The sequence below is a fragment of the Bombus pascuorum genome, chromosome 3 (assembly GCF_905332965.1).
Source record: "Bombus pascuorum chromosome 3, iyBomPasc1.1, whole genome shotgun sequence".
NCBI classification, from domain to species: Eukaryota; Metazoa; Arthropoda; class Insecta; order Hymenoptera; family Apidae; genus Bombus; species Bombus pascuorum.
This window is the reverse complement of record NC_083490.1, coordinates 2,604,415-2,617,138: the sequence shown is the minus strand read 5'-3', so window position 1 is coordinate 2,617,138 and position 12,724 is coordinate 2,604,415. Positions and strand designations below refer to the sequence as shown.

Here is a 12,724-nt window from a genome sequence, read left to right as displayed (position 1 = left end):
CTACGTACGTCTGTACGTATTTATACGAAACTGGTCGAGGTTAGTCCGAGATCGTCAGGATGACGCAAAACCTCGCGCTGGACCGAAGGTTAATTAATGAAAACGCTTCGAATCGCAGGCAGTTTCTGAAACGGCGCACGAACCCGGCAGTTCTCTTCCCTGTACCCTTTTTATTCCGGGCTCGTTGTCGCCGGTCGGCTGTTGGCGCGATCTCCGCTGCCACGGAGCAATTTCACTTTGGAAGCACCTTGGGGCCAGAGCGCGGGCAATTAGAAGCAATCGCGCACCTGGAAGGCGAGGGAGACTCGTTCCATCTTTCTTCCTCTTCCTCGTACACGCTCCCTTCTTCTTTCTCCGTTTTTCTCTCTTCAGAGAGAACGCCAAGGGACTCGGCCAACAAGGAGGGACTTATTCTCGTACGTTTATTTGCTCCAAGGATTCTTCGAGTTCTGGTGGCGTCCTGTGGCTAGCGATGGGCGTTCGAATCTCAGCCTCGAGGTTTTTCAAGACCACGGAATACGAGGATCACGGAAGAAAAACACGATACGTGCATTTCTAACGTCACTTTGTGATTAAACCGATGCGAAATATCTACAAACGGAAAGAATCCGTTAGATATGCAAAGATATCGACAAAGCTTCGTTCGATGCTGTAACGTTACGACGAAGGAGATTTTCAAAATTTCCAAGAGACGAGGACGAAGATGAAATCGCTTGCCTGTAAAGAATGGGAGACGCGACTTACGATGCTTTTCCGTGGCTTCGTACGTTTATTTGTTCCAAAGATTTTTCGAGTTTTGGTGGCGTCCTGTGGCTAGCGATGGGCGTTCGAATCTCAGCCTCGAGGTTTTTCAAGACCACGGAATACGAGGATCACGGAAGAAAAACACGATACGTACATTTCTAACGTCACTTTGTGATTAAACCGATGCGAAATATCTACAAACGGAAAGAATCCGGTAGATATGCAAAGATATCGACAAAGCTTCGTTCGATGCTGTAACGTTACGACGAAGGATATTTTCAAAATTTCCAAGAGACGAGGACGAAGATGAAATCGCTTGCCTGTAAAAAATAGGAGACGCGACTTACGATGCTCTTCCGTGGCTTCGTACGTACACAGATTCGAAGCGTTTCAAACCTCGTCGCTATCCGTGATCCAGCCTCTTCTGGCCGTTTGCTTCCTCGACAAACCTCGGAGGATTCCACGAAAAGTATCGTCCCTAACGACTGATCCCTCGTTCGTCCTCTTCTGTATCGTTTCATCGTCATCCAGAGCAACGTCTCTCCTTCGGCAATTGAGCGTAGAATTTCGAGAAGGACGGATGTAAAGTCTGGCGCGGTCTTTTTGGTCCAATCTCGCTCTCTTACTCTCTTTCTTCGCTTTCTTCCTTCTTTCTCCGTTTCTCTGCGACGTTCTCTACTCGCTACGACCGTAAATTACGTTTTTGCGGCAGAGCAACGCGCCACGGTAACCGCGGTCATGGCGGCGGCTCAAGAGTAGCTGCATCGCGATGCGCACGTGCACCTGCGCTCATTGCCCCGGCCACTGCCAATGCGACAACCAACGCCCTGCTATCTTTTATTTCTATCCTCTTCCCCTATCTCCCGTTCTTCCTTGTTGTTTACGAATCTGCTTGTTTACGGAAGAGGATACAACGATCGATCAATTACTCGTCGTCGTATCGAACGTTGTCTCGCAACCGGCTCTCTTGATCGTACAAAGCGGAAAGTAATTTACGCGAGAAATGAAAAATTGCAGGCCAACTTTGAGAAAATAATCGTCGCGTTTCTCCGCGTACGAAACGAGTCGTCGATCGGCACGGTGTATCTCGGTGGATCGATTCTCGTTCTCGTTAGGAATAAAAAATAAGATTCGGACGAGCGGAGCGAAGACGAGAATCGAAGAAGCGAGGAAGAAAGTGGAGATTTATTTGGTCTACTTCGGTCGTAAGAGTAAAACACGGAATGGAGCAGAAATGAAATTACTCGTGCGTGAATCTGGTGGACATGCGCGATAATAAATGACGGGCGAAGATCGTTTTTGGTCATATCGTGCCGATCATCGTTATCCGTGTCCGTATTCGTCGCGGTAATATTCATGCAGCTGCAGGTCAACGTTTTTTTGCGAGAATGTGAAAGCACCGTCCGAAGCCGATGATCTCGCGAATATCGCCTTTCTTGCGACTCGTTCTTTCCAAAAGATCCCGACGAGAGTTCGGTGAATTTTCTGGAACGCGATCGTCCGTCTCTCGCGCGATGCCTTCTTCGACGGAGGACCTTGGATCGCTTTAAAATCCGTGCAAACGAAACGTTACGCTTGCAACGGTCAAACACCGTTCGTTACCGATCCTCCGTGACCGAATTCCACGATTCTTCGGCTAATTCCTCCACCCATAGATGTTAATCAGACCGTGTAAACGTACTTACAGATTGAGTTTCGGCCAACGATCCTGCTATACTCGCCGATAATCAACGTGCTTGGCTGAAAAGTAAATGTACATGGAGCCGTTTCTTTACGCTCATTGCCGGTCGGCTAATGAGTAAGTAGCAGTTCGAGTCTGCGGTTAACAGTCCTTCTCTAATCTCAAGACGAAGCAGCACGAGCCGGATATTGTTCGTAATCCAGTTTGATGGTTATGGATGTTAATTACACCGTAGATGCCGTAATCGTGCCACGGACGAAAAAGAAAAACACGAGCTGATATGTACATTGTCGGAGAAAAAGGAAAAATTTATCGTTGCGAGTTACGACGAGTCTTCTCCACCATCCTGTACCATTGAGCCGACGCTCTTATTGAAATTTGACAAATAACGCCAGTATCGACGAGTATCGGTACTTTGTGATATCAACGAGCTTGGTAACGAAAGAGACGAAACTTTGCGAGAAAATGTTACGAATTACAAGTTATCGCGTTATCCCAGATGACGAGAATGCAACTCGTAATTCGCCTGATTATCAATATCGCTTGGTTGGTAAATTATTGCGCGACATAGCTCCGGTAGAAAATTGAAAAGGTGGCGCGTTGCGGTGGCTCGCGCGTTCCCAATGCAAAGGGTGGAAAAGGTGAAACAGACGAGGAGGAAGTTAGAAGAATGCTGGAAAATTAATTAGCCGGTGTGCAATCATCCGGCAGCGTATACATTATCGCAGAGAAATGAAAGAGTTCTCGGATACCGACGCTTAAGTCGAGTTCCTCTTTACCACCTCGCTCATCGACCAATGAAGCAGTCCGTAATAGCGGACGAGCTCTGGCAGACGTAATTTTATTCGCATTAGTGCATCGTTTGGCCATTCTATCGTCCTCTCTCCTTCGTAGGCTCTTTTCGTTCTGTCTCTTTTCATTTTCCTGACTCGCGGAAAAAGAGCAGACGCGGGTAGAAAGTAGAGCAGCAGCGAGGGAAAAAAATGTGCCGCGCGGCGTGCAGCACACGCGGGTTAACGAGAAAAAAAAGGAGAGACGATCGTGTCGCAGGAAAGTGGATGAACGTGGTGGTATTTCGTTGGGAAAGTGGACTGCTGGGATAGCGGATCGCCGAGAACGGTTTCGATTTCATCGGCAGGGGTCTCTTATTTTCCTGAGACGGGGGTGGGGCGGACACGGTCCAGTTTAATTCTCGCACGACGCGCCGCGGCAAAGTCCTTTACCTCGATATCCACTTGCGACATTTTTCTAGCCGCTTTCCATTCTCGGTTCGAGAATATATCGTGATCCATCGAATATTTTGTTCGTACGCGAGAAAAATACAAATTCATTAGCAACTACGATGCTTCTCCTGGATCTATCGTATCGTCGTTGCATTAATAATTTTTACAGTTATCGTTCTGCGTACATTATATATGTGTATATGTATTTTATTAAGCCCGAAACGATGGAGACCGAGTGAAAGTTTAAAAAAATGTGTCAGAAACGACCCAGCCTCCGCCGAGTGAACGTTAATTTCTTGCGAATTCGTATTATCGTATGCGAGAGTCTTGTCAATGTTTCACTCAGCGAAGAAGAAAGAGAAGTTTGCTCAGAAAGTTTTTCGCTTTACGAAAGAAGTAGCGATCGCTTGCTCTACCGATCGCTTTGCTAAATAGCCATTCGTCACGAATGTTGAACCAACTTGGCAAGCTTAATACGCGCGATTTCAACCTTTCCATCTACGTCTTCCGGGAACTTGTCTTCTCCGACAAAGAAATTCCACGGTCGGATTATGCGTAACGCTCGTCCGTGTGATGACGCGCGAGCTTTTAACGCGAGGATAAGAGGGAAGAGGGAGGGTTCGCACGAGGAATCGAAAGAAAGGACGAGTCGAAGAAATAAAAAGTTTATCGACATGGAGGGGGCTTGATCACCTCCGGGCTTCGTCTTTCGGCAACGACATTTATTTCCGAGCCACCTCTCGGGGGCGTCGAGTAGCCGTTGAACGAGAAACGCGATAGCAGCAGGAAATGATAAATACAGGGACGCGGAATTTCGATGGTTTTGATCGCGTTGCTAATGGGACCAGTTCTGCTTATCGATCTCTAATTTCTTCTCACCTTGCGTCCACTATCTTTTGTTCGTGTCTTTGGTCCTAAAAAGCTACCCAAATTAATAACGTAGTTTCGCAGATGCAAATTAATCGTTGTCGGCGTATCTGAATTTAAAAACTAAATTCACCCGAGCCAGTCTCCCCTTTTCTTTTTGCCGCCGCGATCCCTTCGATTTTCGCGACGATCGAAAAGACCGCACGGTTGTTATAAATTCTTCAGCCGTGTTGCGTGTGCGATGGAAGATGGTTTCCGAATGGAAATCGAGAGAAAGAATACGAGGACGATGCTCTCGTGTCGTGGTGGTGGGTGCATCGATCATACCGATACTTCCCGACACCCTAGAAAATCGCAAATCGCTCTCACCGCGGCACGGCTTTTATCTCGGACAGGAGAAAGTGCGTTCTGCGGTGCACGCAGATTTGTTCGTCGTGTGCGTGAACCCAGGACACGTTCCTTCGTAGCCTCCGTTCGCAAAACGGTTTCGCCTTCGCGTGTCACGTTGTTTCGTGGTCGCAGATTCAACGTCCGACAGTCGCGCGATGCAAAAGCGTATTGCGTCAAACTTTGGCATTTCAGAAGAATAAGTTCGTTAACGAGTTCCATCGTTAGCTTTTGCCAATCGAACAAACGGTTGGCTTGCGTAACCAAGCCGAGAGAAATTAAGCATCGCGATCCCAGCCACTCGTTAATCGATTGCTCGGAGAATAAAGGTGTGACCAGTGGGAGTTACGATCGTAGTCGGTCCGAATCGACGTTGATCGTGACGGATCGATAAATTTTCATTGGTATCCATGCCGTCCCGTAAGTCGTAATAATCCTCGTTGGAATTCCAGTTGTTCCCTTTTCACGGTGTTACGTATCATAGTGGAATCGATATCGCGAGAGAAACGTACGCCGTTCTAACTCGCAATGTAGTTCGCGTATGAAAAAATTGATCTGTGCCAAATAATATATACGTTAAACGTACGTCAGGAATTCGCTTCCGCTTCGATGATTTTATTCCTCCGTTCAACCCATACGTTTCTTTACGACATCGAAACGATGATCGAAGAGGAACATCAAAGGTAATAATAACGTATCTTGGATAACGATCGGTTGAGCGTACGCAGCAGTTAGCAGTAGGAAAGAGAAAGAAGGTTTTTCAAGCGCGAATCTGCTTTCTCCGTACAATCGACGCGCGGTCAACGTTCTCGTTAGCAACGAAGACGAACGCGTATATAGGAGCCTTGTTAACCCGGCGATAAAAGGATAAAGAGATTTACGCGCGATCCGCGTGGCTAGCTCCGCCTCTGGTTCGGCTTCCTGCAGCCGAAATTGTCGTTCGCGTTACGGCAAGGGAACGATTCGCGCGCGTCGATGGCTTCGATCGCGTGAAACGCGTTCCTCGTCGTGACGGTTACGCCAACAAACCGGCCGCGTGACAGAAGTGGAACGTATTCTCGAAAAATCGCGGGTAAAACAGAACAGCTCGTCGTAAATCGTCGGTCTCCGGTTGCTCCTTTTTGCCGGTTTGTCATTAATTTGCGATGATTTGAGAAAACTGGGACGACGCGAAACGAGTTCCACGCGTGGCTCTTTCGAGTCTTCCGAGTCGCGTCAGTGTCAATAAACGAAGAGCAACAAAAGCCGAGCCGTTGGAGCGTGTGACTCGGAAAAACGCGATCGAGACGAGACTGAAAGAGCTCGAACGATTTACTCGATCGAAACTAGAACAGCTTCGAACGTTCTCTCTTACACTTTCGTTCGACTGGACGAAACAGCGACGACGCGACGACAAACACGTATCCGACACGCCTCGTTTTAACGAAGAAGCTGGCGAGGTCGGTCGATCGTGAACGTAACGTTAAACAGGATGCAATCGCGTATCGATTATCGAGTATAATCGTAGATCGAGTATGTATAGTTCGCGCGTGCGAACGTTGTCGATGATAAGAAATAAGAAGCGTGGCGATAAAGGCAGGTGATGATCGGTGGCGATGTAAAAATTCCGTGTAACCTAATTATAAACCCACGGTGCTTTCGTCGTTCCCCTATATTGATATATCTGGAAGAAAAAACCTGTTTGCGATTTAAATGCAGCGAGGCGTGTAATTATTTAGGAGAGCCGGGGCGAAAATGCGATTCAGTTGTACCGGATGAAAAAGCTGATTTACATAAGCGAAATAGAAAAGCGTATTGACATCGTGATTGGATGGATGCGACAAGAAGAAGCATGGAGCAGGTAACTTCGTGCCACTCCGCAGGTGCATATCCCGTTTATCGATCTTCAATCTCGGCTCACGGGGTAAAAAATCTTTATAGAGAGACCGTCCGGACGACTATAAAATAATAATGGGTGGTTGAAACGCCCACGCGTAGTCCCTAATAACACGTGGTCTGGCCTGTTTTTTTGGGAACGCCCTCCGGAGTACTCATCCTCGAGAGCTCGTCCCGGATGGATAATGCAGGCTCGAGGGGACGATCGCGGTCGCGCGACGTGTAATTAAAACCGCCTCCAAGAGGATGCGCGTCTCCGCGCGCGATTCGCTCGAGCGAGACAGCAGAAAGGAGAGAGGGACCAGCGAAAAATTGGACACTCCGCAGACTCTGTAATATTCACCAGGTCCTCGAGATAATCGGTGATCGGCTACGATCGTCTATCGCTGTTTCACGAACCTAGATATCGAGGAATTCCCTCGTCCTCTTCGTCTCATGTCTCGCGACTGCCTGTGCATCGTAATCTGACGCGGCGGTGAACCACGGTAGCCGAGACAACGTCGTTCGACTTTGTTCTCCGTTGTAACGTTGGAAAATAAAGTTGGATGTTGATGAAAAGAGAGAGAGAGAAAAGTTTAACGAGAAGGTTGCCGGCTATTTTTTCTTTTTTTCTTTTTCTTTATTAATTTCTAAAGCGATTTATAAAGTTTCTCTAGCCGGTAGAGCGCCTCATGAATACGAATAATTTATAATTAATCTAGGATTGGGTTTTCGAGAATAACGCTCGGAAATGAATGGGTCACGGCGTATGCTCGGCCTCGCCGGCGCGTATAATGCGTTGCATAAATGCATGGGCGCATGCACTGCGTGTGCGCTTAACATAGATACGTATCTGACAATAAGAAACACATCGACACGCCGACGCACCGTCACGCCGCGCCGTCGCCGACGTGACAATGCAACCGACAACCATACGATGCCCCTTACAACCACACGCATCCCTTTTTTCAATTTACTCGGCCGGCAGCCGTCATCCCGCTGACGTTGCACCCTCTGCTCCAATCCCATACGTTCTTATCGAAACTTTAACTTAACGAATGATACCGCGAAAATTCATCCTCCGCGTTCGAATACATCGACGTATCGCACATCGGTACCCGTTGATTTCCAATCTTGTTCGGCGTTCGTTCGTTTATCTCGACGCGGTTTATCGCCGATCGTAAGTACCGATCGAAGAGTCCATCAAGATTTTTCTTCGTAACGCGATAACAGCGACCGCGTTGGATCACTGCCTCGGACGAATTCTAAGATTTCGAGAATTAATCGAGAAACGTTTCTAAAAGACGAAGCGATTTCGAACACCCGCGCACGATGTAAACGGGCTCGTCACCCCATTTTAGATGCTTTATCGCGTATCTTATGACTCAGCGGGTGATCGTCGTAGGCCGCCTTTTTAAGGTACGGATAACAGAAGGTTGATGACCGTTTCTTAAACTGGTAGTCGGACGTTTCTCTCGTTCATTTGCTCCGGAACACGTGCCAGAGATGCACGAAACTACGTGTGGTTGCACGTGTATTTAGTCGCGTGTAATACATACCTCCGAAAATCGGTGATAAAATCGCGGATAAAGTCGGATAAAGATTTCTCGATCGTTGGACGACGATGGTCTACGCAAAACGTAGCAATTAAAGCGCAAGAAATTGCTCGTTAGCGAAGCTGCGCACAGAGGCCAGCAATTTTATTATGATTACACGGTGTTCATGATAGATACGTATTCGTAGCTCGCAGGCAATTAACCGTGTATCATCGATAATCTCTTGTCGTGGTACAGCGTGATCCGAAAAGAAGTCGAAACTATACGATAAATATTTTTATTCGATGTAACGCCGGTTGGCTGAAAAAAGAAATGCAAATAGCCGTGCCCACGGGTACCACCTGTCCGTCGGTCTTTATTTACGCAACTTTCTCTCGATTTTACGGCCTCGCTGAAATTAACCATTAACGCGCCGATTAACATAACGTCGATACTGTTGCTGTACAAGCGTCTTGCCACTTATACACGCCGCGCGGACCAGCCGTTTTCCCTTTACCTACTGTAATGGAAACGTAAGTGGATTCTCTCGTGACAATGTTACTCGTTAAAGAGTTAAGTGGGTGTCGGTCCTACCTTTACAAAGTCCTCGCATCTACCTGGTTGATCGGTTCATCCAGCTTCGAGTAACGAGTCGCCATTGCTAGAAAGTGGTTTCGAAGGAAATATGAAAGTCGAAGCGTTTGTTTAAAAAAAAGTAGTTTGTCCGCGCGTAAAAGTCAGATTACGGACGTTTACGTATTTTATAAATTTTTAAATCAATTTAGAAATTTATCAGGAAAATTTTCTATCGGAAGAAAATATTTATATTCCGACATCGAGATCGATGGATATCCGGATTTTTTGTTTCTTCTTTTTTTTTTTTTTGTTTCCCTTTACTCGAAGAGAATTTCATCCTCGTTTCACTCAGGCCGTAATGTAATAATAGAAAGAACCTTAAGAATCGAGCTTATTCACGCGCTGATCGGGCATAATGTGGCGTTATAATTCAACGAAACAAGCTGGTTTCGAGGACGTGATTTAGCCTCCGAACCATCGAACCACCGTCCAGACCGAAGTAGTAAATTTGAAAAATGTCTTCACCTTCTCCTCTCTGTATTTTTATTCGATCGTCATTTCCTTCGAAAGATCGTAAAAGCAACGGGTTCCTCGATTCCGTTCGAGATCCAATTGCACGTGGTCCGGATACTCGCCTTAATTTTTTGTTCGCCACCTAATTCGTATTTTGCTACGAGAAAGCAACGCCGGTTTCGTTTTTCTTCTCGGATATCGTTTCTTCGTCGTACGAAAAAGATCAATTGTCCGCTGAGGCTATCGAGCGCAGGATGTAAAGAGGAGTATAAAAAAGTAATCAAATGATCGGTTGAAACTCGCCCGTTGTATAAAACTGGCGTATGGCGCCCCTCGAGCTCCACTCATTCGGGCATTATACATCATGTATTATACATGGTCCCCCGTATCTCTTCCCATCCCTTCCTCGTATCTTGGTCATTGTATTTTAAGAGCCAATTCTACCATGGCCGTTTTGCTTTCTTTCAGATCCGCACAGCGCTGGAGAATTGGGATGGCGGTACCTTCAAATCGGGTGAGTGTACGCTTTCGTCTTTCATCAGATTTTCTTTACATGCACGAACCGTAATACGATAGCGAAAGAACGCGAAGTGTAACGCGAAGATTGCAAAGAAAAATGTAAATCGCGATAGGTCGTGGTGTCTTTCACGAGGAAGTCTATGGCGAGACCAAGTCGGATAATGGAGTCGGGGAAAGGACGTTAAAAAAGCCAAAGGATTCGATGGTAAATCATTGCCGATGCACGAGTGTCCGTTCCGTGATGGCGAAGACCCCACCCGACGAAGAACGGTGGAAAAGAGAGAAAAAGATAGGAATCCTCGAACGGAAATAAGTTTCGTAGGGAAGGTAGCGAGCGAGATGATGTATCGCTGAATCGAATCATTTGGAAGAAGATTTTGGACGCGAGGTTCTCGTTCACGGTTATTCCATCGTCGCGGATAAATTTTGCATGCCTCTCCAGTGCGTCTCGTATAATTAGCTTATTCTTTCTCTCTCTCTCTCTTTTTCTTTTTCTCTCACTCGCTCTCTTATGTTTTGTATCGTCGATCATCCTCTTAAAATGGGTCAACGAGCTCACGATTTAGTCTCTCCCGGGACGATCGGAACGAGCCGAGAGAGAATTTATCGAATTCGTCAAGCACAGTGGGTATACCGACTTCGATACGGTATCTAATTGCCTCGTTCGGTGTGTCCACCAGGTGACTTATTCCCTGGATCGTTTTGGAATTCTTACTGGGAATACCTGGAGAGTTACGGCGAGGCCAGGAGGATTCTGGATGAGCTGAGAGCATCCGAGGACCCCCTACTGCACTTTCTTAGTCTTAGGCAAGCCGCGGCCAGGCATTCCCCATCCTCGTTACTTCTTCTACCGGTAAGTTATTAATAGCTACATGAAATAGAGACACGATGTTTGCTTGTAAGCGATCGAATTATCCCGACGATTAAGTCGAACCAGCTCGAGAGAAACAACACCTCGAGCGAACGTACGAGAATATAGATCCGTTGAAACACACCGATAGGTCGACACGAATATCGATAGGATCCTCGGCTCGAGGATGAAATATATGGTAGTTAGTTAGCTCGACCAGCTACACGGTTTTCACTTTTTAGCACACTAATCTATAAGGCGTTAAAGTATCCGTCGTTTCGTGTTATACGTACAGCGACTAGTGGAAATATTTGAACGCTTACCATAGAAAACTTTAAACTTTTGTCGTCCGTACTTTGTAAAAAACATTTGGAAATCGACTGTCGCGATCGAGTATATCGCCAACGTAGGAAAGAAAGCTGAAAATACAAACAAGTACCGAAGCGGGTACTTTCGCGAGCCACTGTACGGTGTTACGAGCGCGTTGCTGATATATGTCGAGAATATCTCAAGGGAATTTTGCCGTAGATACGTGCGTAATTAATCGCGCGCTCGTTAATTCTAATTACGCTCATTCGTGGCGAAAAGGAACCGGCGTTTTTCCGGTCGCAGCGCCTTTGACGAATTACGTCGAGGGCGTTTTCTCGCGTCCGAGAAATCGACCATGGTAATTGACCTTAACGATCTCGAAGCAATAACGAGACCCCTTCCCCTGTCTTTTTGCCGCTTCTCGAAGAACGACGAGAGATCGTCGTCGTGTTCGCGCACAGTGAAAGTCCTATCACGCGGCTGGTGACGCAACGGTGCGCAAGAACATCATCTTTGGTTAACCTTTCGAGTTCCTGCCGCGTCTGTAGACAGACAAAGCTGTCGATGTTCCCGATCGGATCACTTACCGATCGACGACAACATCCACGTACGTGTGTATCATCGTTCCTATAACTTTCATTTCGATGATCGAACGCGTGACATCGTGCTGGTTAGGTTTACGCTGTACACCGACACAGTCGCACAATTCACTAGATCTAGGTTTTGGGTCAGTCGGTTTAGGCATTTCATACGTACGATTTACGTGTATTTGGCGCAACGACCAAACAGGAAGAATATATCGTACATCGAACAAACTTCTTACCTCTTGACGAGCGGATGTTATATTCCGGAACGCGCACTCCTTATGCCACACAATACGCAATTTCACCGTGTATCATTAACGCGTCAAACAGTCTGTTGTCAAATGTAGCTTACGAGCTAATTCAACGAATTGCCGGTGAAAATTGCTCGATCCGAGCCAAATATCCGAAGCAAATATACCGACCGAACAAATAACTCAAACTTACCGTACATCAAGGTACGTACATGTATCGCAGGAATAATTACAAGGAAGAATATGGGTTTTAGCGTGGCGGTGCGTCGATCGTTTTGTGCGTGAATCGTCTTAAGAAAGATCGAAAGTGACGCGCGTAAGTTAGCCAGCGTCGATGCGGGGCTGATTACAAAATCGAAAAAATGGCAAAGTACCCCGGACGGGGTATCAGTGTGCGGGACCGCGGCATGTGTGAGATGAGCTATGTGACAGCTTATAACGGGTGTAATGATCGGACGCTTCGAACAGCGTCTCTCGGTACGATGGAATCGACCTCGACTTTAACGCCCGTTGAAATATAGACTCGAGGCTTGTAAGTCACGCAGCTACCCGAGTATCTTCGCGTATACCTAATGCTCGTAGCACGACGATCAGGCCTCTCGGTAAATGTGGTTTTGTCGTGAATACTTAACGAGCAACATCGTTTCTCCCTAATATCGCCATTGCCGGTATCGCTCGTTACTTTTGAAATTCGCACCGTCCAACCAACTTTTCTCCAGTAAAGTAAGTACCTGGATGCTCGGCGACCGCTTGATGGGAGAAAAATTCATTAGATCGCCGAGCACGATTCTCAGATATCATCTATCCTATCGTCTGGTTGCGCTAATGTTG

The 12,724-nt window shown here is 46.8% G+C and overlaps 1 protein-coding gene across 2 annotated transcripts in view; it reads left to right on the top strand.

Annotated features, from left to right (window-relative positions):
* The window catches only part of LOC132904944 (rho GTPase-activating protein 20-like), a 179,372-nt gene that overhangs the window by 43,595 nt on the left and 123,053 nt on the right, over positions 1-12,724 (top strand). For both annotated transcript variants that reach the window (XM_060955796.1, XM_060955795.1), the window contains exons 4-5: positions 9,849-9,894; positions 10,580-10,752. In XM_060955796.1, coding sequence (XP_060811779.1) covers positions 9,849-9,894; positions 10,580-10,752 — 219 coding nt within the window. The remainder of the gene's footprint in view (positions 1-9,848; positions 9,895-10,579; positions 10,753-12,724) is intronic.